Raw genomic sequence first — 25,650 nt, forward strand, 5'->3', positions numbered from 1 at the left:
GTTGCTGCCTCCGCCTCCGCTGCAGGGGAAGAGGAGGTTGCATCCAGCAGTCTGGGTTTCCCGTCGCAGCTTCCCCCTTCCCGGCAGCCGGCCTGTTTGCCTTGGCTATTGTTCCCCTGCAGCCTCCTTTTATTATTATTATCATCATCACCACCACCACCATAGCGCGGCATGCTGCCCAGATCTTGCCTCCGGCCAGCCTGACAGAGCCGAGGAGTGTTGGCGAAGCTCGGGACTCGCCCCCATATCCGGGGCTGCTCTCTGGGAGGAAGAGAGGGAGAGCCCCGCCGTGGGCTGTTGCTGCGGTTGGTGCCACGACTGGAAGAGGAAGAGGAGCGATGCGGCTGAGCGGCAGAGCGGCGCGCCGGTGACCGCGGGGCTGGGGGGACGGCGAGCGGAGGCTGGGGGCGCCTCTCCGCTCGCCGCAGCGTCCCCACTGACCCCGAGGCTTGGGGACCCGTGCAGAGGGGCTAAGTGCGTGTGCCGGCCGGCTCTAAGAAACCAGGACTACCCCACTACCACCCCACTGCCCCCCTCTCTCCAAGGCGCTGCGGCAGTCCAGCTATGCTTCGCAGGCAGATCAATCGCTTCGTAAGTACCTCTGTGCCACCCTAATTTTGGGGGTGGGTGGGGAGGTCCATACGAGATGGATGCTCATTTCTTCCCCTCCCCCCTGTGTGCCCAAATGCTTGCACGCCTGCAGATGCTTGCGGAATGATGATGGGGGGGGTCACCTGTCTTCTGCTCCCCTCTAGTTCCCCAAGTGCACCCAAACGAAGTCATCCGTTCTCACGACTATCCCAAGGCCTAAAGCATCAACTCCCCCCCCCACACCTTCAATCTAGCCACCGTGTTGTTTTCTCAATCTCCCGCCGCCGCCGCCACCACACTGCTGCTTCCCCAGTGTTATTTTTAAAGCTCAGCAAGTTGGCTGAGACTCACAGGTAAAGGAACCGTCTCCCCAGGGTACCCGCTGCACAAAGGTGTGGGCGGAAAGATGGCGTTTGATTGGCCGCTTTGATCACTTTTTATCCTTTTGTTCTTTCTAAGTAGGGGAAGCACATGCAGAGGATTTGCAGATTGGCTTTGAATCCCTAGAGGCTTCCCCTTCTATTTTTTTTTTTTAAGGATGCCTGTGGGGGGATTTTGTGGGTTGGGGACAGTTTCTCCTTTTCTCTTGGTAATACAACTCAAGAGGGCATGGGAAGAAGGGGTCGCCCAAGGAATGTAGGATGAACTAATTCCCTGCCCCAGAATTCATTTAGTTAGTTTTTACATTTATATCCCACCTTCCCTCCAAGAAGCTCAAGGTGCTTCTCCCCATATTATCCCCACAACAGCCCTGTGAGGTAGGTTAGACTGAGACTGAGAGTGACTAGCCCAAGGTCACCCAATAAGCTTCATGGCTGAGTGGAGATTTGAACCCTGGTCTCCCAGGCCCTGGCCGAGGACTCTAACCACTACGCTGGTGATGACCACTGCCTAAGGTTGAGGCTCACACTTCGCAGCCGAAATATATTTATTGTGGCGTTTGTATATCCCACCTTCCCTCTGAGGAGTTCCACATCCCTATTTTAGCCTCAGATCAACCCTGTGAGGTAGGCCAGGCTGAGAGACTTCAAAACAGCCCAAGGTTACCCATTGGGCTACGTAGCTGAGAATGGATTTGAACCTGCGTCCTTGACTGGGTCTCCCAACACTGGGTTGGGACAATAGCTTAGCCCAGGAGACAACTCAGTTGGTTAGAGCATGGTGCTGATAACGCCAAGGTTGCAGGTTCAATCCCTGTATGGGACGACTGCATATTCCTGCATTGCAGGGGGTTGGACTAGATGGTCCTCAGGGTCTCTTCCAACTCTAAAACTCTATATGATTCCATGAGACTGTGTATCCTCACACTACACGGGGGAATACAAATTTGACTGAACCCCTGCGTTAAGGGGGTGGGGAGAGAAAAGCAGTGCTCTGCAAATAGAAGATTAGCTCATCAGGGTGAAAGGTTCCAGTGCAGCTCATGATTCTAGGTTTCTGTCAGCAGGGAGTTTTTAATGGAGGGTGGCATCCGAAATGCGATTTTTTTTTTTTTGCCACATGCTTTTTGAAGGGCTTCAGCCTGTTTTCTGCTGCTTAAGAACTGGAAACAAGAAGAGCCCTTGCTGGATCAGGTCCTCTTCTCACAGTGTCTTGCCACATGCCCCCAGGATGGTTGCAAGCAGGATTGTGTGTGCATCAGCATGCTCCTCACTGGTGAATCTCAGCTACTAGGATTCAGAAGCAAAACTGCCTCTGGCACTGGGGGTGTGCAGAGCCAACTTGCCTTAAGAACATAATATGGTAAGAACGCTGCTGGATCAGGCCCATGGCCCAGCTAACGCCTGCTCTCGGCAGCTGCCAGCAAAATGCTTCTGGGAAACTCCCACAAGCAGGACCTGAGTGTACGTTACTGCAGTTTTCAACAACTGATAGGCGAGAGAGAGAGCTCTGTAGTTTAGCTGTACGCTGCATAAAGAAGAACTTTCTTTTCTTGTCCTAAATCTTGATGCATTCAGCATACAACTGACCAGGCTTCTCAGGCGGTAATGGGCAAGTTTTTGGAGGAGCAGGAGATGTCTTCTGCTGACTGTTAATATGAATGGTTATCTGCAACCTGCATGCTTGGAGGCTATAAACCCTGGGGTGCCTTGCCCTGGGATAGGGAGTGTCTGCATCCATCCAGCCCACTCTTCTGTGCCCAGCCGTGCCCAGCAAGGTGCCCCAGGTTGCTCAGAGGCGGGCGCTGGCCCTCTCTTGCTTTTACCTGGTACATACAAATAGATTGCTTCTGTATCTGGAGGTTTTATGATCACCATTGCTAACAATGGTGCATTTAGGTTTGCCTGCAGCTTGTGTCCTTAATAGGCTGTCCCCTATTGGAAGCAGTACATTGGACTTGTCAAACACTTATGATCCTGCGGGGCCATTACTGATCAGCCCCTGATCCATCTTGCGAAATAACACATTTCAGATATGCATGGATCGGTGGTGGTGGTGGTGGTGGTGGTAACCTGCAACCTGTTTCCAAATGTGTATTTGGGTAGTGCCGTCTACCAGCTAATTTGAGAAAAGGATTTCTCCCCCCCCCCTTTGGTAGAAAAGAGTTGGCTAAGAAATGTGATGTTACAAGGTCAAATTGGAAGTGTCCTTGATGTTTTTAGAGCTTACCTTGTACCACTTTTAAAACAGGGAATTGTTTCTTGGAAGCGGTCCTTTGGTGCAAGTTTTCCTGACCACCTGCTGGGATGCTGCATTGCTGTTGCAACCTATCAGAGGAACACTCCTGAAGTCTTGTGCATTGCAAATCCTTGTGTAATACTTGTTTCCCTGCAGTGGATATGGCTTAAGTGTATAGTATTGTTCTCGTGCCTTAGCTCATTGCTCCCGAAGAACATGCTTTGCATGCAGGAGATCCCAGATTTAATCCCAAACACTTGCAGATCAGGCTTCCTGTTTGTGACAGGGGAGGAATGACATGGGAGCGACTGAGCTGTGGGCATGAGTAACCCTAGTTTACCGTAACTTGAGAATGTGTCCATTAATAAAGGCAAACAGCTCTATCTTGTTCTTGGTATGTGCGTGTATAATGGATGCCTATGGGAAACTCATGAGCTGGGAATACAGAGTGATTGCAACCCCTACTGCGTGACCCCAGCATTTAATTCTTAGAGGTATACAGTGGACACTCGGGTTGTGAACGTGATCCGTGCGGAAGGCGCATTCGCAACCCGCGCGTGACGCAATTCAGCGCTTCTGCGCATGCGCAAAGCGCGGTTTAGTGCTTCTGTGCATGCACGAGCGCTGAAACCCGAAAGTAACCCATTCCGGTACTTCCGGGTTTGGCACGTTTGTATCCCGCAGTGAACGCAACCCGAGGTATGACTGTACTGCCTCTTACCATGTAGCTTCAGTTGTGTATTGTAAGTGCTCTCAGTTGACTATCCTTTATGAATTTGCAACATCCTTTCTTTACAGCTAGCTATAAGAAACTTCAAGATGAATGAATATTGCTGCTTCATTCATTCTTTCTTTTTTAAAAAAAGTTTTCTTTTTTTCTTTCTTTTTGAAAAAAGACAAATATTTATATTAAAACAAAAATCTGTAGATTCCCGAAAGTTCAGAAACTTTAATGTTGGTGGTTGTTTTTGGTTTTTTTAAAAAAATGCTTGTGAACCTTTTGCACCCTTTTCTTTTAAATTTTGTTTTCAATCTCTCAATTTTACGTTTTCGCTCAGCCAGCTGTTATATTTTCCGTCTTTCATTTGCCTTGTCTTTAATTGTAGGCATTTTGGAGTGTCATCATTTCCACGTTTTTCCCCACTGAAAGTTTTTTTTTTTTTTTAGGCAGCCATTACATCTGATGATAAAGAAAAATGTGAGTCTCCTGCTTGCACAATAATTTAGAAGCGCTTTTTCAGAAAAAAGAGTAGAGTTCATAGTATGTCATAATTTGTTCGGTGAATTTGTGTTTACAGTTCTTTTGCAAAGCAAAAACCTGACAGTTTAATTACTTTGTATGGCTTTTTTTTATATATAAAAGAAACTCTCTGGACTCCTCTTGAAACAAAGAGAGAACCAGTGTTGTGTAGCGGTTAGAGTGTTGGATCTGGAAGACCAGAGTTCAAATCCTCACTCAGCCATGAAGCTCCCTGGGGGGACCTTGGGCCAATCGCTGCCTCTCAGCCTAACCCACTTCACAGAGTGTTTGTGAGGAGGACAAGGGGGTGCTACCTCGAGCTCCTTGCATCGAAAAGTGGGATAAAAATGCAATGCAATAAATAAATGGCAATATTTGGTCAGCAGGAAGCCGCATCTCCAGCAGTTAATAGTTATCTGCATTCTGCAGTCCATTCCATCACTTAGATACTTGGATCCTGACCGGGAGCCTCAGGGCAGCCAAGAACCGCCATGAAATGCCAACAAGACAAAAGTAGCTGTTTGATTTCCAGGCTGCCAAATCGTGAGCAGCAGCGATACTGCATCAGCAGCCAAATCCAAATCTAATCACAGAGGGTCCTTTTAAAAAGTACTGTTTCTGCCTGATGTCGTAATGTTCAAAAGAAAGAAGGCCAGTTGAGGCCTCTGGGGCAAGGGCACCCATATTTTGGGTGCCACAGATGAGAGGGCCTCATCCCACATTCACACACACTCTTAACAGCTTAAATGGCAAAAGACATGTGGCTTCCTGGCCTCGGTGGCTGCGTAGCTATAAGCCAGGAACACAGGGAGCTCTGTTCAAATAAATCAGACCATTGGTCCACCTAGCTCAGCGTTCTCTGCACTGACTGGCAGCAGCTCTCCAGTGTTCCACAGGTGGGACATTCTGAGACATACCTGGAGATGCTAGAGATTGAACCTGCATGTGAAGCAGATGCTCTGCTGCTGAGTAATTGCCCTTCCTCAAGTAATCTAAACATACTGTTCTCTCAGCCCAGTTCTTCCAGGTTTATGCATTCGGGTAAACAAACCACGAAGGAGGTAGCTTAGCACAACCTCCCACCTTGCAGATGTTGGGCTTGAGCTCATCCAGCCCAATGCAGCATGCCCAGTGCTCAGGAACGATGGGAGTTCTAGTCTACCAACATCCCCAAGTCAGGGAAGGCTGGTTTAGCGTGATGGGACTGTTTCCCCCCTAACAAAACAAGATTCATAAGCCAACATCAAGCTGGCTGATGATCTTGGCTTATTGGGGAGAAACGAACCATGATCCTGAGTTCAGATGTAATGCAAAGACACCCCTTTCCTATTTTCCTTCCAGTTGTGCAAAGGGAGAACTGATGTGAGAGTGACTGGGCTGTGTGCTTGGACCCTGACCCCAATTCTCATTTAGGGATTTTGAAGGTGAAACAACGGGACCTTAATTTGGCCCCTGGAGCATACACCCATTGCTTCGCATGCCACCATGGTCCTCAGAATGTTCTCAAGAACATTCTTCTGTGCTCAGATAGCTTAAAAGCCAACTCATGGAACAAAGTGCATTTTGCAAGTAGGGATTCTTCTTTTGGAGTTTGATGCCTTAACCTCTCTCCTATTTCTCTGCCTCCCACCCCCGCCTTCTTTTCTTCAGATCGTTCTCAATTCCTCACTCTCTGCCAGTTCTTTCCTACTCCCTTCTGTTGCGTAAATACACAGCAGATGGAAGCTTCCTGGAAAACCATAACTGGCCTCAAACCGACTCCACGATCTGCTTTGCCCTGAGAAGTAAAGAACTGGCGGCGGGGGGGGGGGGGGGAGGGGGCCTTTCTTAAAGCAACAGAAGGTTTGAGAGCATATCTGGATACCGTATGTCTGATATAGAAGAACATAGGAAGCTGCCTAATGCCGAGTTCAGACCAATTGTTCCATTTACCGCACTACTGTCTGCACTGACTGGCAGCAGCTCTCCGGGGTTTAAGGGAGCTGTCAACGTGGGGTTTCTCAGGGTTCATTTTTATCCCCTGTGCTGTTTAACATCTATGTGAAACTGCTGAGTGGGGTCTTCCAGAGTTTTGGGAGTATGTTGTCAGCAATATACTGATGGCACAGAGCACTCCTTTTTTACACCTGCAGGTTGAGGCAGTGGACGTGCTGGACCGTTGACTTGCCTTGGTAATGGACTGAAAGAGAGCCAGCAGGCTGAAGCTCAGTCCAGAGATGTCTGAGACACTGTTAGGGGGTGGTTCCTTGGACCGAATGGCTGGGAGGTTGCCTGCTCTTGATGGGGTTACACTTCCTCTGAAGGAGCAGGTCTGTAGCCTGGAGGTACTCCTGGATCCTTTGCTGTCACTTGAGACTCAGGTGGACTCTGTGACATGGAATTCCTCCTATCAGCTTTGGCTGGTGGCCCAGCTGTGCCCTTGTCTGGACAGGAATAGCCTAACTTTTTTTGTTTATGCTCTGGTAACCTGTAGGCTAGATTACTGCAACTCGTTATATGTGGGGCTGCCTCTGAAGACAGTTTGGAAACTTCAGCTAGTGCAGAATTCAGCAGCTAGGTTGCTCACTGGGTCTGCATAAATATTTCAAGGCCTCCCACCCCCAATATTTTCGGAAACAAAATGGAGGGGGAACCCTGAAAAATTAAAGCAACAGCTTCAGGTTTTCTCACAGTTTTTATTACCTGAGCTTTTTACATGCAAAGTGCTTTCAACTGCCTAAAACCCTCTGTAAATTATGGGTTGCAAAAAGGGATCTTGAAAGATATTGCCCAGGCACTTGAGTTTGCACTGATGATTTTTCTTCTTCTCCCTCCTCAAACCTTTGGAATCCATAATAGCTAGCAGCTTGAGGAGTTGGGGGAGGAGGGGTAGAACTGCAGAATGTCCTGCCTGCGAGGTCAGAGTCAGGCACAGCTGTTTCTGCACCTGGAGTTTGCACGCCTCACTGCAGGGTTAATGTATAAGTTTGCCCTTTTGCACGTTGCTCTGGAAGCACCAAAACACAATCTTTTGCCCCCTCTGCTCTGTCTTGACCATCATGGCTGATGGTCAGAGAATGATGGGCTTTGGAGTGTGTCAACATCAGGAGGACCTCAGGTGGTGAGAAAGCTGCAGAGCAGGCTGCTTGTATTGCAGAGCACAGTTGCAATACTATGGGTGGGCGGGCTGTATTCCTCTGCTTTCTGCTCACATGGTTTTGACTTGACAAATTCCTGCAACCACCTTGGTATTTATAGAAACTCACGAAAGGCCTGGGTGGATCCAGATTGTATTCCTGGAGCGCCTCCCTTGCAGCATGCAGAGAGTCCTGATCCTCCTATGCCTTTGCTATGCTGGTGCTTCAGAGATGCAGAAGAACTTGGTGGTGAAATCTTCTTGGACCATACTTACCGTACTTCACTCTGTGAACAAGAAAGGAGCCCCCTGACTTAAGTGTTCTCACTTCCAGAATTCTATTTATTTAAGCTCCTGTTGCAAGTGGAAAAGTAGCCTGTTAGCAGTGTGCTGGCTTTCCATGTGTAGGGTAGTGTGTGTGTGTGTGTGTGTGTGTGTGTGTGTGTCCAGGGAACATTCAGACACATTCCCTAATCTTGTGTATTCTGAAGTGCCCCCTGAATGTGTCAGTGTGTTCTTAATCTTTTCGGAACCATTGCATAAAAATACTTTGCCCACCCAGTGAGAGCAGGGACAGTGTGGCTTGCTGGTTAGAGTGTTGCGCTAGCACCTAGTGAAGCTTATTGAATGACGTTGGGCCAACCATTGCCCCCTCAGCTTAACATACCTCACAAGGTTGTTGTGAGGATTAAATGAGAAGTGGGGAGCACAGGTGGCATATAAATGCAGTAAAATAAATCAAGACAAAAAAAAAATCAAAGCAGGGTGAAGTAAATTGGGAGGAGTGGGGAAATAAAGGGAATATGGATTCTCTTTCAGTTTTCTGAAAAGTTAGGGGATATTGAACAGTAAAATTTGATGCTGAGAGTTGTGTTGCCAGTGAAATTTCAGCTGTCAATTAGGTTTCAGATATGCACATGCTGGGTGCTGGTGAAAAAAAAGCACAGGCTCTGGTAGATTGAGAATAATAATAATAATAATAATAATAATAATAATAATAATAATAATAATAAATTTATTTATACCCTGCCCTCCCTAGCCAAAACCGGGCTCAGAGCAGCTTTTTTTCAGAAGAGACCTATAGTGAGTGCAGTGGTCAAGAAGGAGGGAAGCGAGGTGCAGGTGGGGCTCGTCGTCAACTTGTGAAAGTAACCCAACTAGGAGAAGGAGAACTCTGACCCTAAACTTTGGAGTTGACTTCCGCAAGATGCAGTAAGAGCCGTCAACCTGCCTGGCTTCACAGGAGGATTAGACAGATGGGGGGGGGGGACTGTAAGTGGCTGCCATCCACAACGGCTGGGCCCCGCTTCCAGTGCGCTTATGATGAACCCCAGTTGCTGGGGAGCGCAAGTGGGGAGAATTGCTCTTGTGCTTGAGTCCTGCTTGTGAGCTTCTTCTCATTGATACCTAGTTGACCACTGTCATAACAGGATGCTGGGCTAGGCATGCCATTGGCTTGATCCAGCGGGGCTCTGCTTGCTTCTTAACTCTGATCAAAGCAGTGGCCTGGATCCTCTGCAGCCCAAAAGCTGAGAGGAAGGCTTGAGCTTGTCACACTGGCCAGAGTTGTGGGAGGTGGGAACAGTCACCGTGGTGAGTGAAATCCAGCGCTCAAAACTCTCATTGTCCTCTGGAGCATTTTTGCAACAGGGAATTTCATCAGCGCAAGCAGTTTCTGAGCTCTGGGAGCAGTTCTGCGCCTAATATTTCAGATTAAAACTGCCACTGCTGGGACGAAAGGAGGACCTTTTTCTGCTTCCCCACTTCCAGGCACTCTCTGAGGACTGGAGAAGGGACCCTGATAAGAATATTAGGGGGGTGGGCAGGAGAAGTATAGCTTTGTTTTTTGCAGTCTTCAGATGAGGACTAGACCATGTGCAAAATGAATATAAGATTTTAGCTGCAGTTCATTCATTTTCAGCTTTGTATTCTTGTTATTAAAAAAAGTGTGCCTAGACACTTGCTCCCGTAACCTAGGTTAAGGTGCCATTTAGCTCCTAGCTTTCATATCTCACTTTCCAACACTGGTGAAATCATAGCCTGCTGCCAGGTAAAGACTTTTTCTTCCCAGGCCTCTTATAATCCTGTTGCCTTGCCCCACCTTGTCTTAGATGTGAGCTATTTGTTTAGTTTACCTTTATAATGGTGGCCTGCCTAATTTGGCACTCCCCTAACTGACAAATGAACTGAGGCATGGTTAATCCTTCGCATTCCAGATTTTGTGATGTGGTTCTCCAAGCAAAAGAGTTGCTCATAAAATACATGAATTAGTGCAAAGATGTATATTGAACAAAATTGCATGCGAGAATGCACATAACATTGGTGCACGGAAATGCATATGAATTTCCATGCTGATGCTTTTAGAAGAGTACACCGTTTGCTACAAAAATTGAGCGAATGTAAGCTTGGGAAATGGAGAAACCAAAATGGGCAGGATTTCAAATGGACTTAGTGGGAGTTGGTTCTTAGTAGACTTTCACAGGATTGCATTGTGAAAGCTTTTACATCGATTGTTACGCTTTGGAAAGAACCTGAACTTCCAGAACTGAGGGCTGGAATATACACGTTATAAATTAAATCAGCAGTGCCTTAAGCGGGTCCATATGCAGTCAATGTGCGAATCCCATTTGTCTCGGTGCTTAATGAATGCCGTTTTGGTCTTTGACAGCTGTTGAACAGAATCTCACTTCTGACCTAGAGGAGCTATCTAGCTGATCTCATTTGGAGAGCACTTTCTTAATGCGCAGAGATTAGTCAAACCCCTGGATCTGATCCTGGCATAATATTAGGAGTCTGGTTGCATTAGGGAGGATTAGATTGCCATGTAGCTCTGCTGGAAGCCTGGATGTGAGCAGCTCCTTTCTGTCTCCTGGGACAAGAACCGCTTAGCGCGTCCGGGGCTACGTTTGTCTAATAGCTTGGAAAGAATGAGCGCCTAGGGTGGCGCCTGGTAGCACAAATGAGATTCTCTTCCCCCCCACCCCACCCAACGGAGCCCTACACTGTGTTGCCTCTCTGCAGTGACATTGCCTCTTTGCCTCCCCCCCCCCCAGCCGCCACCTTAGCTTCACTTTGAAGCTAACCTTGAATATCAACGCTGAATGAATGCAACCGGCCGGAGGCTGTGTTGCCGCAGAGTCGGCATGAATCCATTTACCGTCAGCCGGGGCTGTGCGAGAGTGAAAATTGGATCCACAATGCATTTCGCTCCCTCGCTTGGAAAGAGGCGCAAGCTATTAACTTCCCACCTTTTTTCTAATGCGAAAGACTGGCGGGTGCTGGTGCCAGGTGAATGTTGCGGTCTACATCCTGGGGTGCCATTATAATGGGGTGGCTCACTTTTGGGTGGTTGTTGCTGCTTTGTTCTGGTGTGCCGCTTCTGCAGCTGGAGCATTTGAGGTTGCGCTGCTGTGAAGAAGAGGCAGTGTTTGCTAAACAAGTTGCACAAGCCAGTCCAGGTTTCATGGGCTGTGGAGCCATTGACCCCTAGTGCAGGTCAAGTCCATCCAAAGTCCTAGTACAGTTAGGTCCGAGAGACATGTGACGTTACCCATTCTCTAAACACAGGATGCTTAACCCCCCCCCCCCTTTTCATGAAGTGGAAGCTGCCACAAGGCTCTAAGCTGAGATGCATGTGCTCCTGTTCTGGACGGGGGCCCTGCACCATTTCTTGCCAGGGGTCATCCATAAAGGGGATGCGGAGCACCTCCTCTTCAAAATGAAAGTTTCCAATTTAAGCACTTTTTTTTTTTAAGTTTACGACAACATGCAGCTTGGCTTTCCATAATGTGGGTTTTCTGGAATGTTTTGTATAGGGATTTCTTTTTCTTCCAAATGCCGTAAATTGACTGGGATCTGAGCCATCATTTTGGAGACCCTTTTGAATATCTTCCCTGAGGGGTCCAACAAATCAGCTCCTAAATAGATGGCAATAAAGCTGAAATGTGTAGTATCTCATAGACCTACTATAGTGGTTACCTCTTGTCATCTTTTTGCTTCTGAGGTTGAGATTACGTATTTTTAAAAACACTGTACTTTTTCTTCATGATTGGCCGACCATAATAAATATTCAGTTGATTGATAACTAACCATAGGAAAGTTTAACCACAGCTTAGGATTCAGGTGTCACATTGAAACTGTGGTTAATCGAAAACAGAACTGTTACAAGCAGTGAGAGGGAAGGGCTGAGCCTGTGAAGGGCTGGGGGAGCTAAACAACCGATAATCTATAGATTAGCATTACTTTTCATTGCAGCCAGTAACCAACTACCTGATTGGTTTTGGTGATTGACATTGGTATCAAACCTGTTGATTATTAAAGCATCCATTTTTGTTGTTCTAACAAGTTATTATTATTTTAAGACTGATCAATAACCAGTTTGTTTACTGTATTTACTCCAATGTAATGCACACCCTTTTTGGCCAAGTTGCGTCACAAAAATTAGGGTGCACATTAGATTTGATGGCGCCAGCAAATACTTTTTTGGTTTCAAGGTTTTGAGAACTGAGGTGCGCATTAAATTTGATGGCACATTAGACTTGAGTAAATACAGTATTTGTGTTGGTGAAATGCTCAATCTTAAAGTTTGTTCAAGTGTTTCCTTTTTTGGACTGTATGTCTTTTTGGAGAGGAAATTCTGAAAACTAAGCCCACAAAAATGTTGTCCTGTTAACACTTTTCTTTTTCTTTTAGATGGCCACATAGATATCTCTCTTATATCTCTATGCCTTGAAATGTGGGTGGTGGACACCAGCTGTTGTAAAACATGACTTGTGAGTTGATCCTTTATCACCGCAAGTAATTACTGCAAGCCTTTCCTTACATCCTTCTTCTCTATAACCCCATTTTTAACTGCCCACCCCTGTGGAAGATTGTGGGAGCTTGTGTATGAACACAGCCAGCATAGCACCCAGGGTCTTCAGTAACTAATTTTGTTGAGTGCTACCCAAGAGTTTAATACGTACTTTAAAGAATGGGTGAACAGCTGGGATTCACACTTAAAATCTTCACAGACTAGCATGTTAAAGGGAATTTGCTGCTAGCAAATGTTAATGCTTAACTGTAGCAAATGCAGCTTGAGCCTGAAAATTGGAAAGAGAATCAGTGGCATTTTACCACTTCGCTGCAACTGAATCTTATCTTGAAAGTAATTAAACAGCAAAGAAGAGATGCTCAGTTTAGATTGGCATATCGGGCATTTGTAGCAATGTAAACATTCCCCAAAGTTGCCCGGACCTTAGGGCACATTCATCCTTTGGAAAATAATAGGCAGGAGGTTATCCTTGTGGAATAACATGTGGGCAGCATTGCTCATTTTTCAAGCACTGCCTGAATATCTGTGAGGATGAACACACTTGGCATTTTCAGGGTGTGAATTGCAAGTTCCCTTGATTGTAGTGAAAGTTATAGCGGTATTATTATCTAGATCAGAGCTTTCCAAACGTTTCCTGTTGGTGACACACTTTTTAGACATGCATCATTTCCCGACATAGTAATTCAGTTTTACTAGCAAAACAGAGGTTAAACTAACACCTTTCCAGCCCCAGGAGGTGCACAGGGAGCGTTTGCACAAAATACCTATACACTGCAGCCGACACACTAATGTGTTGTCACACACTGTTTGGAAAGCTCTGGTCTAGGTGACTCTCGGGGTCCCTTCCAACTCTACAGTTCTATGATTTTATGATAGGTATGATCCTGAACGGGGACATGGGTGGCGCTGTGGGTTAAACCACAGAGCCTAGGGCTTGCTGATCAGAAGGTTGGCGGTTCGAATCCCCGCGACGGGGTGAGCTCCCATTGCTCGGCCCCTGCTCCTGCCAACCTACCAGTTCGAAAGCACATCAAAGTGCAAATAGATAAATAGGTACCGCTCTGGCAGGAAGGTAAACGGCATTTCCGTGCGCTGCTCTGGTTCGCCAGAAGCGGCTTAGTCATTATGGCCACATGACCCGGAAGCTGTACGCCGGCTCCCTTGGCCAGTAAAGCGAGATGAGCGCCACAACCCCAGAGTCGGACACAACTGGACCTAATAGTCAGGTGTACCTTTACCTTTACCTTCATGATCCTCAACATCTGAGAACTGAGCCACATCAAACTCAGTGATGTTTTACTTATTTATGTGGGAAATACCCTTTGGTTTGCAGCTAATTTATTTATATAATAGAACCTATGCACCACTTAATGGTAAAAACTGCAAAGCAGCTTACAAAATATAAAATCGTAAAATCAATAAGAATTCATGACCATACTTCAAAGCATACACAAGTTAAAATATTAAAACAGATTAAAATTACTTCAACTTTCTAAGCATCTGGGTAGGCTTGTCTAAATAAAAAAATAAATTATTTTTAGCAGGAACTGAAGAGAGTACAGTGAAAGCTTCATCTCAATAGGCAGGGAGTTCCAAAGTTGTAGGTGCTGCCACACTAAACCATTGAGTTCTGACAAATATGGAATGGATACCATGTGGCATCTGCAATATTGCCAATTCTGCCAATCGAAGGGGTCAAGTGTGCATGTGTGGGTTAGGGTGATCTCGTAGGTAAACTGGTCCCAAGTTTTAAGGGGTTTATATACTAATAGCATCTCCTTGAACCTTGTAAATTATTTATCTCTCCCAACTTCAGGATTTTAAGCTAGCAGATATGGGCAGTACTGCTTTAGGGTGTGTTGCCTATAAAGTGGGAACAACAAAACCGTGTTTTTTTCCTGGGTCAAAGAGTGGAAACTCGTTTGCCTTGAAATGTGCCTAAATGTATTGTGAAACCTGTTGGGAAAGCTATTTAACTATTTGCACGGGGAACGGTTAGATCAACAGAAGTCAAAATGACCACTGCTTCAATCCTTCCAAATCCTCTTTCTTCAGAACAATTGGTTGTCCGGGTGAATGATGAGATTTCTCAAAAAATATCCCATTAGCTGCTTTTGACTTGAAGTACTGTAATTGTACTCAGTGGCACTGCAGTGTGTTTCAGTGAACTTTACGTATGCTATTTCTTGTAATGCATAAGATAACCTTGCAAACCAGGTTGGTAACACTGGCCTCTTGCTGATTTGAGATAGAGTTCAGGCCATAGACAGGATTTGAACTGGAATGACTTTGTCCATAGTAAGTCTGGTTATGAATGCGAGAGCCATTAAAGCAGCCTCTGCCAAGCTGGTGCCCTCCAGATGTTTTGAACTACAACTCGCATCAGCCTTAAGAAGAGGTTGGAGACTCCTGGCCATCCACTATGTTTGATTGAGACTCCTGCATTGGAGGGGGTTGGACTGGATGACCATGGGGAGCCCTTTCAGCTCTACAGTTCTATGATTCATATGAAGATAAAGGTAAAGGGACCCCTGACCATTAGGTCCAGTCGCGGACGACTCTGGGGTTGCGGTGCTCATCTTGCTTTACTGGCTGAGGGAGCCGGCGTACAGCTTCCAGGTCATGTGGTCAGCATGACTAAGCCACTTCTGGCGAACCAGAGCAACACACAGAAACACTGTTTACCTTCCCGCCGGAGCAGTACCTATTTATCTACTTGCACTTGATGTGTTTTTGAACTGCTAGGTGGGCAGGAGCTGCACCGAGCAACGGGAGCTCATCCCATCACAGGGATTCGAACCGCCGACCTTCTGATTGGCAAGCCCTAGGCTCTGTGGTTTAACTCACAGTGCCACCCACGTCCATATGAAACTTTGGTCCAAATCCATGCTTGGTTCCAGAGATCACTACTTGACCTTTTGTGAGTTTCTTTTTTCTCTGCCGGCCTACTTCACAAGGTTGTTGAAAGCACAAAATGGAATGAAGATGACCCACAGATATCAGGCTCCTTGAAAGTGAGGCGTGTGGTCAAATTTTGGTTTACATATTTGGTCTGAGAGGGATCGAGCTGACTTTTATCTAGTGAGACCCCGGGAGCAAGATTTACATTCTGCCTTAAGTGTGGTGGTGTTTTTATGAACATGTTAAGCCAATGGAGTTTTGGAAGGCTTTTTTTTTTTTGCACTGATTTCAGTAGCAAATGATAAAGGCTCATTTGAGTTTACTCTGGCCCCAAAGGAAGGGCTTGGCGACAAGCTAATCAGTTCTTGTAACTTGGTGGCTTTGCTAAAAAAAGAAGCAACGCAGACAAACCTGCAAAGAGGCACCAAAGTCTTAATGGCTTTTGCTCTCTGCACTCTTGAGAGATGCCCACTTGGAAAAAGTGTTCCTATTTCTGTCCCATCTTTATTTCCACTGGCCTTTTGTGAAAACATGTCATGTTGTTTTGTTTTGTTTTTAATTTCCTTATTTTTGCCAGAAAGAGAGGTGCTGAAAAGAGTTTTCCTTCCTCTGTCCTACCAGTAATACCATGAGACAAGAGATTAGAATGTTTCTTCTTTCTCCCTGTCATCAACCCAGCCATTAGAATTTCATCTTTCAACAGACTTCCACTGACTTAAAATATATATCTTCTTTCCATCAGCATAAAAATATCTTTCTGCATCACTACTACTATGTTGTCCTTCTTGTGGAAGCTCTTTTGTCAGCAGCTTCAAGCTTCTGGTTCTCATGACGTCAGACTTCTTTTTTTTTTTTTGAGATGCAGAGTAGGGGCTTCCTCTTGGACCTTGCTATCCACCCATGGCTCTGACTCCCCTTCCTCAGGGGAAGAGGTCATGGATTCATAGGATGTATCTGACCAGGAGCAGAATGTGCCCCCCTGAACCAGCCTTTGATGTCTCTGTCACTTCAGTTGTTCCATCACCAATGCATCCCACAATGCCAACACCTCTCTAGCCTGAAAAAGTTGGGCTTTTCTCATGCTATACCCTAAACCTGGATAATGCATGAATCAGGACCTGCTTTTTCTTTGTGCTATCAGGCTGGCTCACATGTTCAGCTGAACACAGTGCAAGCTGTCTCTACACAGGAACAAGCGTTGTGTGAGAGTGTGCCCTTGTTGATTTGTTTAGATCAGCTGTGGTGCCTACAGATAAGGCACTGAACTTTACAAGTGGATAACTGTAGAAGGGTACAGTTTAACTATTTGTGTATACCTCTGAATCAGTAGGATCTTATTTGGAATGCGTATATCGCAAAAAGACTGTTTATGGGCTTTGAGTTCAGTGTCTGGTGCATCTTTTAGGGGTTTGTTGGTGTGTGCATGTGCCGGTGTTTAGTCACTTTGGCGCCAGTGGCTAGGGAGGCAAACTAAATCTTAAGTGCTTAACCTGCTGCTTGTACTACCACAAGAAACTCAACCCACTTGCCACCAATTAAATAAAGCTCCAGTACTTTGGCCACCTCATGAGAATAGAAGACTCCCTGGAAAAGACCCTGATGTTGGGAAAGATGGAGGGCACAAGGAGAAGGGGACGACCGAGGATGAAATGGTTGGACAGTGTTCTCGAAGCTACTAACATGAGTTTGACCAAACTACGGGAGGCAGTGAAAGATAGCCGTGCCTGGCATGCTCTGGTCCATGGGGTCACGAAGAGTCGGACACGACTGAACAACAACATTCTTTGCTCCTGGAGTTGAGTTGTGAGTGAAATTTCAGCTTTCAGTTGGGTTCGAGATTTTTGACATGCATGCCTGGGTTCTGGTGAAAAAGCCCAGTCGCGGGCAGATTGATTGGACAAGACCAATAGTGAGTCCAACAGTCAAGAAGGCAGTTTCTGCACATGAGGAGCAGATGGGGCTCATCAACCTGGGAAGGTAGCCCATCTAGAAGAAGGGAATCTCCAATCCAAACTCAGTGCTCCCTTGCAGGTTATTTTTGGGAGAAGAAAAGGCTAAGAAGTGAACCCTACACAAATCCAAAGTGGAGTCCCTAAGAGGGTTGGATGGCACCTTGTACTCCTCCTTCAAGCAACTCCTGCTGCAGCCAAGCTGGTGCCAAACATATTGCTCTGTTTTACTTTGGACCACATCAGTGAGCTGAGAGGCAACCTGGACAACCCAGGACCTCCATGCACACTGCCCAGGCTTGAGCCCCAGGGAGGTCATTTACTTTGACTTCACCCCCTAAGGCACACTCCATTGTCTTTTGAGACAGATGGATGCCAACAGCAACAACTCTTGAAAGAGCATTTCCAGCAAAATCTTCTGCATGCTTACTCAGAAGTAAATTCTCGCTTTGTCCCAGTGGGACCTCACGATTAAATTGCTTTTTGAATTTTAAAACATGCTTTTCGTAAGTGGGCAACCCCAATCAGCAGAAGCACTAGGGCCAGCTTGTGTACTTGGCAACCTACAAAGTTCATGATTCTTAGAGACATTTATAATGCTCACATTCCAGTTCCACCCTAAACTGGATCTTTAACAAGCCTCAAGCTGGTTTCTCCTTTGTCAACCCTCCCTCAAGTCAGGTTGGAGTTTGAAAAAAAACAAGTCAAATAAAATAGAATGGCAGTCCCCAAATGTCTCCACATTCATTAAACCAGGGGCCTTTCTTGGGTTTTGTATAATTATATTGGAGCGCTTTCCTTATCTCTCTGCTGGGGAAACATTTGCTTTTCAGGGTGTGAAGGCAGCAAGCAGAAGGAGAAAAGTGAGATAGGAAGCTGCTTTCTACTGAGTTAGACCATTGTCGGTTCTAGTATTGCAGTATTGCTCCACTTGACTGGCAGCTGTTCTGCAGGGTAGCAAACAGGGAGTCTTTTCCAACCTTACCTGGAGATGCTGGGGACTGAACTTGGGACCTACTGCATTAAAAGCAGGTGCATTAAAAGCCCACTTTGCCTCTAGACCTGCCTACCATGGGCATCTGCCTCCTGGAAGTTTCCCCAGACTGTCTTGTGCCAGTACAAAGGTGTTTTGGTTCATGCATTGTGCCCTCTCCACTCTCCTCATGTGCTGCTACTTCCCATGGTCTCATCCTGCACAGGCCTGCAGTGTCCCCCTGATCAAAGCCGAAAAGATGGAAAGTGAAAGATCAAAATAAGAATTTTTGAACCTTGATTACATTTTTTGGCTTTGTGTGATTTAAGTTTGGCATCTGTAGACCCTTACCTGGCAGTTAAGTTCTGTTGAACTCTCTGGGGATTACTTCTGAGCTGATGTGCATAGAATTGAACTGCCAAAAACTCCAAAAGCAGTGATGTCACAATCTACTCCAGTTTCTCCTTAAATTACAATGAAACCACTCGTTATCTGTGCAAACTATGCAAGTTTACTTGGGAATACCGGTAAGTCCCAGTTGTTTCAGTGTGGCTTACTCCCAGGTAAGTGTGAGTTGGATTGTATTTTGGTCTTAAAAATGCATTTCAAATATAGCTGCGTTTCCTGGCTATAAACTCTTTCAATTAAAATGCAGCAGCACATTTACATTTTTTAAAAAAGATAGCATAGGTCCAGAATTTCTCCACTTTCCTCTTTGAGGACTTATGAGGAAGACTTAAGTTTGTATAGCCAAGGTGCAAACAAATTTATAATCAAACTGCTTAGAGGATTGTTTCATAGGAGCCAAAAGGGGCAGGCCTTTTGTTTTTTGTTTCGTTTCAAAATGTTATGTTACAAGCCATTAGCACATTTTAAAACTCTTTTTAAAATGTGTTTAAAATTAAACCAAAAAACATTTCCTTCCTTATCAAAACCAGTTATTATTTATCAGCAGAACTGAGTGATTAAAAACATTGCCACAGTTTTGTTTTGTCTAAATAAAAAACAACTGTAAATGTTGCTCATTTCCTTTTTCTTTATTGTATCTTGATGTTTGCTATTGCTGCTGATTTGCTAATTGTTTTACACTGATGGTTTTTGTTGATAAGTTCTGTGCTGGCTGGTGGTTAATTTATTAATTTATTGTTAGTTCTTTATAGCCATTGTTTTTAACAATGTGTGTGTTTGTTTGGTTTTTGTTTAAACTGATTGTAGGTTGCCCAGAGATTGCCCTGTATAAATACAATTTGTCCACTACTGCTGTGGTCTAAACCACTGAGCCTCTTGGACTTGCTGATCGGAAGGTCAGCGGTTCGAATCCCTGTGATGGGGTGAGCTCCCGTTGCTCTGTCCCAGCTCCTGCCAACCTAGCAGTTCAAAAGCATGCCAGTGCAAGTAGATAAATAGGTACCGCTGCAGCGGGAAGGTAAATGGCGTTTCCGTGTGCTCTGGCACTCGTCACGGTCCTCCGTGCACCAGTAGGTGTTTAGTCATGCTGGCCACATGACCCAGAAAACTGTCTGTGGACAAATACCAGCTCCCTCGGCCTGAAAGCGAGATGAGCGCCACAACCCCATAGTCGCCTTTGACTGGACTTAACCGTCCAGGGGGCCTTTATCTTTACCTTTTAGAACTTCCTTGCTCTCAGTCAGCCTCCACTGAGGTCCAATTCTACTGCCTGTTTGCATTCAGTGCTCATTGCATCTGGCTGACCACTGTAAGAACAGGATGCTGGACTGAATGGGACCCCTTGCCCTGACCCACCAGGGTTCTTCTTCTGTTCTTAGGTTTCTTTGGCTGCAATCCCACCTCCCCTTAGCTAGGAGAAAACACTATTGAACTCAGTAGGACTTATTTCTGAGTAGATACGGTTAGGTTTGCTCATCTAGATTCTAGCATGTTCTCCTGGTGTAGAGAAGGATGGCTTGTATTTGCAAGCCACTCATTCAAGGAGCACAGGAAGTGGGCTCCTTTGAGCTGAACACACTCTAAAAGGGGGGGAGGTGAACTCTGCTAGATTGTTGGCATCCGTCTGTCTCGAGAGACAATGGAGTTTGCCTCCAGGGTGAAGCCAAACTGCTGCATTGTCAACACCAAAGTGACTTCCCCAGGGCACAAGCCTGGGCAGTGTGGGCAGGATGTGGGAAAGCCAATCAGGGTGGAGAAATGGGAAAACTTATGGAAAAGGGATAGCAAATTGACTCCAAATTACGATATCAAAGAGAATCTTCTAAAAATGCAATACAGATGGCACTTGACACCTGTCAAGTTAGCTAAAATGTATAAAAATGTAACCAATCAATGCTGGAGATGCAAGAATGAGGTAGGGACCTACCTACATATGTGGTGGTTCTGCAAGGAGATCAAAGTATTCTGGGAGAGAGTGTACATAGAGATGAAAAAATAATCAGATATCCCTTCAAGAAGAGTATGGAGACCTTTTTACTAGGAATGGTGGGTAATGAATTCCAGCCAAAAGACAGAAAGATAGTCATGTACGCCACGGTCTCAGCGAGGCTACTAATAGCAAAGAATTGGAAAACACAAATTATACCAGATAAGGAGGATTGGCAATTAAAAATGTTAACATATTATAATTTGGCGCTAAAATGTGAAGAGTTAAAAGGAATAAGTGATTCAGAAAGAGAGGAAAATTGGAAATCATTAAAGGATTATTTTAATTCACAGGCAGGAAAAGCCATCCTACTGGCAGATTAGTAAAGACCCAAATAACTGAGACTATTAGACTATGAATAAAGGAAAGATCATGCGGATAGAGGAAAGAAGGACAATTAGGCAGTGATGGGTAAGCTGAGAAGTCAAGATGGGGGGGGAGGGAGGGGCGGAACGCAGAGTCAGGAGGGAAGGGGAGAGGAGCCAAGCGGGAAGAAGATGACACCCTGTAAAACGCAATATGCATTGATAAGCAGTTTGTAACTTGATTGGATATGTAAAGTGGTTACTTTTTTTTTCTTTTTCTTAGCAATGTGCTCCCTTTTTTAAAAAAGAACTAATCTGTAATATGTTGGGGGGGGGGAAAGCCTGGGCAGTGTGAATGGGGGTCCTGGGCTGCCCAGGACAAGACCCTCCTCTCGGCCTCGTTGATGGTGGTCCAAAGAAAAGAAGAGCAAGATGTTTGGCATCAACTTGGCTGCAGGAGTTGCCAGAAGGAGGCATACAAGACACCTTAGGGATTCTGCTCTGGATTTGTGTAGGATTTACTCCTTAGCCTTTCCTTCTTTTGAAGATGTCCCACAAGGCAGTGGATTTAGGATGGGCTACCTTCCCAGGTTGAAAATCGACATCTGCCCCTCATCTGCCTCCACATCATGAACAGAAACCTTGACCGTTGGACGCACTATTAGTCCCATCCGTTTAATCTTCTGGAGCCCGTCTTCACACACAGGGAGAGTCCCTACCTCACTAAGGGACCCATCAGGTCCCCCTCACCTGGTTTGGCCGGCCAGTCAATTTTGTTTTCTGGGTATGGTCTCTGCTAATGGTCACAATAATGGCATAGCTTGCCCTTTATCAGATGCATGCAGGAAGCCCTCAAGCAAAGTCACAGTAACTCGGTCACAGCAACTCTGATTTAGTGGCAGATTGCCTCTGATGCTGGAGAATATTATGCAACCATCATGACTAGTAGGTATCAATAGGCTTGTTCTCCATTGGTTTGTTCTCCAGAGTCCTAGGCACCTGATCGAGACCTCTTCTGGTGTTAAGAATGAATTATATGTTTCGATTTGGTGGGGTGGGAAACAAGAGATTTGGGAAACATTGATTTCTATAATGCAAGGCGATGCCCAAGGAAGTCAGTACAAATAGAGACAAGTGTGGTCGGTCAAGGAAAACACAGACCAGTTGTGTAAAGGACAATTCTAAAATGATGGACCGGGAGTGGTCAACCTCTCCTTGGAGAAGCATTTGTTATTATTTTGGGGTTGCCAGCTGAACAGAAAAAGAAAAATCCAGATGGGCCTGTGCATTTGTCAGCCACTTGAGCTGCAGGAATGAGATGAAGCTGTTTAATAGCAAGGAGATCTAGCATTGTCCTTTGCTAGCTCAGGTAACCTGTGGTCCTGTGGTCATTGCTAAACTATTTTTACCTGCTTTTAACTTTTTAAAGTTTTTTTTGGCAAGGTTTTGTTTGTATTGCTGTAAACTGCTTTGATTTTTTTTTTAAAAAAATGACACAAGTGTACACCATTTTTTTAAATTAATAAAACAAAATAAAATAAAAGCAGCACCCCTCACCCCTGAAGGGAGTTGGGTGTCCAGCAACACCCAGAGGACCACAGAACCCCCCCCCCGGCATTCATTTCACTAGACCCAGGAAAGAGGCTGCCATGAGTTGAATTCTGCAGGCATTTCACACCCATGCTCAAGTTACTGCCAATATCTTTATCCCAGGCTCCAGTTCACAAATGCATGAGGCTGAAAGGTCATTATAGCTGGCTGGACAATGCACAGCTGCTAATATAGCACAGGAAGAGGATATCATGGTTTATCTTTTGGCTTCTTTTATAAGCAGAGTTCAGTAACGAGAGCTGTGTATCTTCAGCAGCTCCAGCATCTGAATACTGGGAAGCATTTATTCAAAGGCAGCTACAACAAACACCACGGGGATTAGAGTGTCTTTGCAAGTGCGCAGTGCTTGCTAGCCAACAAAACATTTTTAGCAACCAGTCTGCCATACTTCTGTGTGTGTGTGTGTGTGTGTGTGTGTGTGTGCGCGCGCGCTACACTGCAGTGCTACACCTGGAAGGCCGCTCCCACTGAACTCAGTTGGACTTTATTTTTTGTGCAGACACGTATTGGATTGCAGTGCTTTTTTTACTTCTGGTATAAATGGGTTGGGATAGTGGTGGTGAACCCCTGCTTTCATAAAGCTGGAGGCAGGCAAGGCTAGCAACCATTTGCAAGCCTGGCTCAGGACAGAGTACTAATACTGAAAGGCAACTCACCTGCATTCATGCACATATACCCCTGCAAGAACTGGCATGCTCCCAGTGCATTCTGGACACATATTTAACAAGGGAACGTTTGCTTATTTATGGTAATTGAACCAAAAAAAACCTTTGTACTGCCCTTGACTTGTATCAGGTTACTTAAGAATTTACCCACAATAAAGGTATATTCAAAATGCCCAGCAAATATCCCAGTCCTTGCAGGTTTATTTTCAAGTGTGTGAGTTTTGCATGTGTTCATCATGCACATGCAATATACAAAGTTTTCCATCAGCATTAAAAAATAAATAAATTGGAAAACAGTGCTAATAACTAGCGCAGTATCACCTGCCCTGTGGCATACCACTACCTGTAGGAATTAAGAGAGATGCATAGGAAACACAGGATGTTAATGACTATCCTTTGTCTTCTAAAACTTTGTATTGTCTGTTATCCGGGCTTTCCCAGAGAGATGATGTTATAGCTGCAGGTGAGGCAGTGGAAGTGCTGGACCATTGTCTTGCCTCAGCTATAGACTGAGGGAGAGCCAACAAACTGAAGCTCAATCCAGATAAAATTGAGGCACTGTGAATGGGTGGTTCCCTAGACCGGATGTTTGGGAGGTCGCCTGCTCTTGATGGGATTACACTCGCTCTGAAGGAGCGGTTATGCATCTTGGGGGTACTCCTGGATCCATCACTTGAGATTCAGGTGGCCTCAGACTGCCTTCCATCAGCTTCCGCTGGTGGCTCGGCCATGTCCCTGTCTGGTCAGGGAAAGCCTAACTTATGTCGTTTCTGCTCCAGTAACCTCCAGGTTGAATAACTGCAATGCGTTATATGTGGGGCTGCCTCTGAAGATGGTTCGAAGACACCAGTTGGTGCAGAATTAGGCAGCCAGGTTGCTCACTGGGACAAGACGATTTGATCATATTACGCCGATCTTGGTCCAACTGCACCGGCTGGCAATTAGTTTCCGGGCCTAACTCACAGTGCTGGTTTTGACTTATAAAACCTTGAATGGCTCAGGATCACAATACCTCAAGGGTTGCCTCTCCCCATATGAACTGACAATACGGGGCCCTTCTTCACGTGACCCTTCATGAGAGGTCAGGAGGGTGGCAACATGAGGCCAGACCTTTTCTTGGGTGGCTCCCCACTTGCGGGACGCTCTCCCTAGGAAGTCTCACCTGGCACCTTCGTTATCTACCTTCAGGTGCCGTGCAGAAAATTCCCCTTCTCCCAGGCTTTTTGCTAATTAAACAATCTATGGCCTTCTGTGGGGGGTATTATTTTCGTTTGTTGCTATGTTGTGAGTTTTTGTGGTTTTACACTGTTTTTATATAGAAATTTAATAAATTATTATTATTACTGCAGCATTTTTACAACTGGCTTTTAAAAATGAATATTTATATACCATATAATTATTATGTATAATGAATCACCTTGTATGCAAGCGTCTCAAGGCGGTGTACAATATGAGTAGCAAAAAAAGTAAAAAAAACCCAGCATTTTTTAAAATAAAAAACCCCTACAAATTAGATGCCCATGGCAGAGACCTTTTCACCCAGCCTGAAAAGTCCATTAGAACAAAACCTGTGGAGCAGGTTTTTGCTAATAATAAGAGCCTGGAGAATGCTAAAATAACTTGCCTGCAGCTTCAAAGCCTTCTGCAGGTACGGTATTTCTGACAGCCACACAGTCAGTGGTTAAAAGGGGGCCTCTGGCATGCTGAGATCACATAACTACTGTATTTGCATCTTGCATAGTTCTGATAGGGGTTTGTGTACTGTACAAGATGGGAAGACTGCCTCTTGCAAGGTACTGCATGTCTCTCGGTTTATTTTTTCCTGCAGCAGACTTTTGCAGTGAGTGTTTTAAGGATTACAGCCCAGGCAGCCAGATCCTTTGCATGTTTACTTGTGAGTTATGCCCCACTGAGACCTACTGGGCTTGCTCCTTTGTGGTTGGTTGGTTGTGCACAGAAGGTTGCAGCCTTAAGGTCAACCAGGCTTGCTACAGAAGTCAAACTGTTGAGGTCACAAGCCCCTCCCCTCCCTTTTGGAAGGTGCTTGTTTAAACAGAATGCATTTCCAGTCCAATGTAATTTGATCTTTGCTCAACTTTGTGCAAAAAGCCTGTTTTTGCCTGCTTACTGCCTGCTTTTTTTAAAAAAAACAACAAACCACACAGCATTTTAGTTCCTTAAAGTACAGTATTTATTTTATGGAGAACCACCTCTGCATGGAAGATTGTTGGTCTTGAAATGGAATTCTGCTTTACCCCAGAAACTTGGTTGAAGGTGTGGTCTACCGCGGTAAGCCCAAATGTATTCACTGGCTTTTCTGCTTAGCCATTGCATTTGCAAATTAACTGGTGTTTCAGAATTACAGCGTTTGCTCTGGAAACTATGCAGCAGAGAACAATATGTTGTTTTTTTAAATGCAGACGTTTCTGGAAAGGCGAATGGAAGCAAGGGGGAAGGTAAAAAAGAATGCCGG

General features: G+C 45.4%; 1 protein-coding gene across 7 annotated transcripts in view; it reads left to right on the plus strand.

Annotated features, from left to right (window-relative positions):
* The first annotated feature begins 463 nt into the window (after positions 1-463).
* ATP11C (ATPase phospholipid transporting 11C) overlaps positions 464-25,650 on the plus strand; it is a 121,987-nt gene continuing 96,800 nt past the window's right edge. For 6 of the 7 annotated variants that reach the window (XM_033138181.1, XM_033138180.1, XM_033138188.1 and 3 more), the window contains exon 1: positions 25,408-25,466. In XM_033138181.1, coding sequence (XP_032994072.1) covers positions 25,416-25,466 — 51 coding nt within the window. In that variant the 5' untranslated portion in view covers positions 25,408-25,415. Of the gene's footprint in view, positions 592-25,407; positions 25,467-25,650 lie in introns of those variants that run through there. The other variant, XM_033138182.1, reaches the window with a different exon arrangement.

This window comes from Lacerta agilis, chromosome Z, assembly GCF_009819535.1.
Source record: "Lacerta agilis isolate rLacAgi1 chromosome Z, rLacAgi1.pri, whole genome shotgun sequence".
Lineage (NCBI taxonomy): Eukaryota > Metazoa > Chordata > Lepidosauria > Squamata > Lacertidae > Lacerta > Lacerta agilis.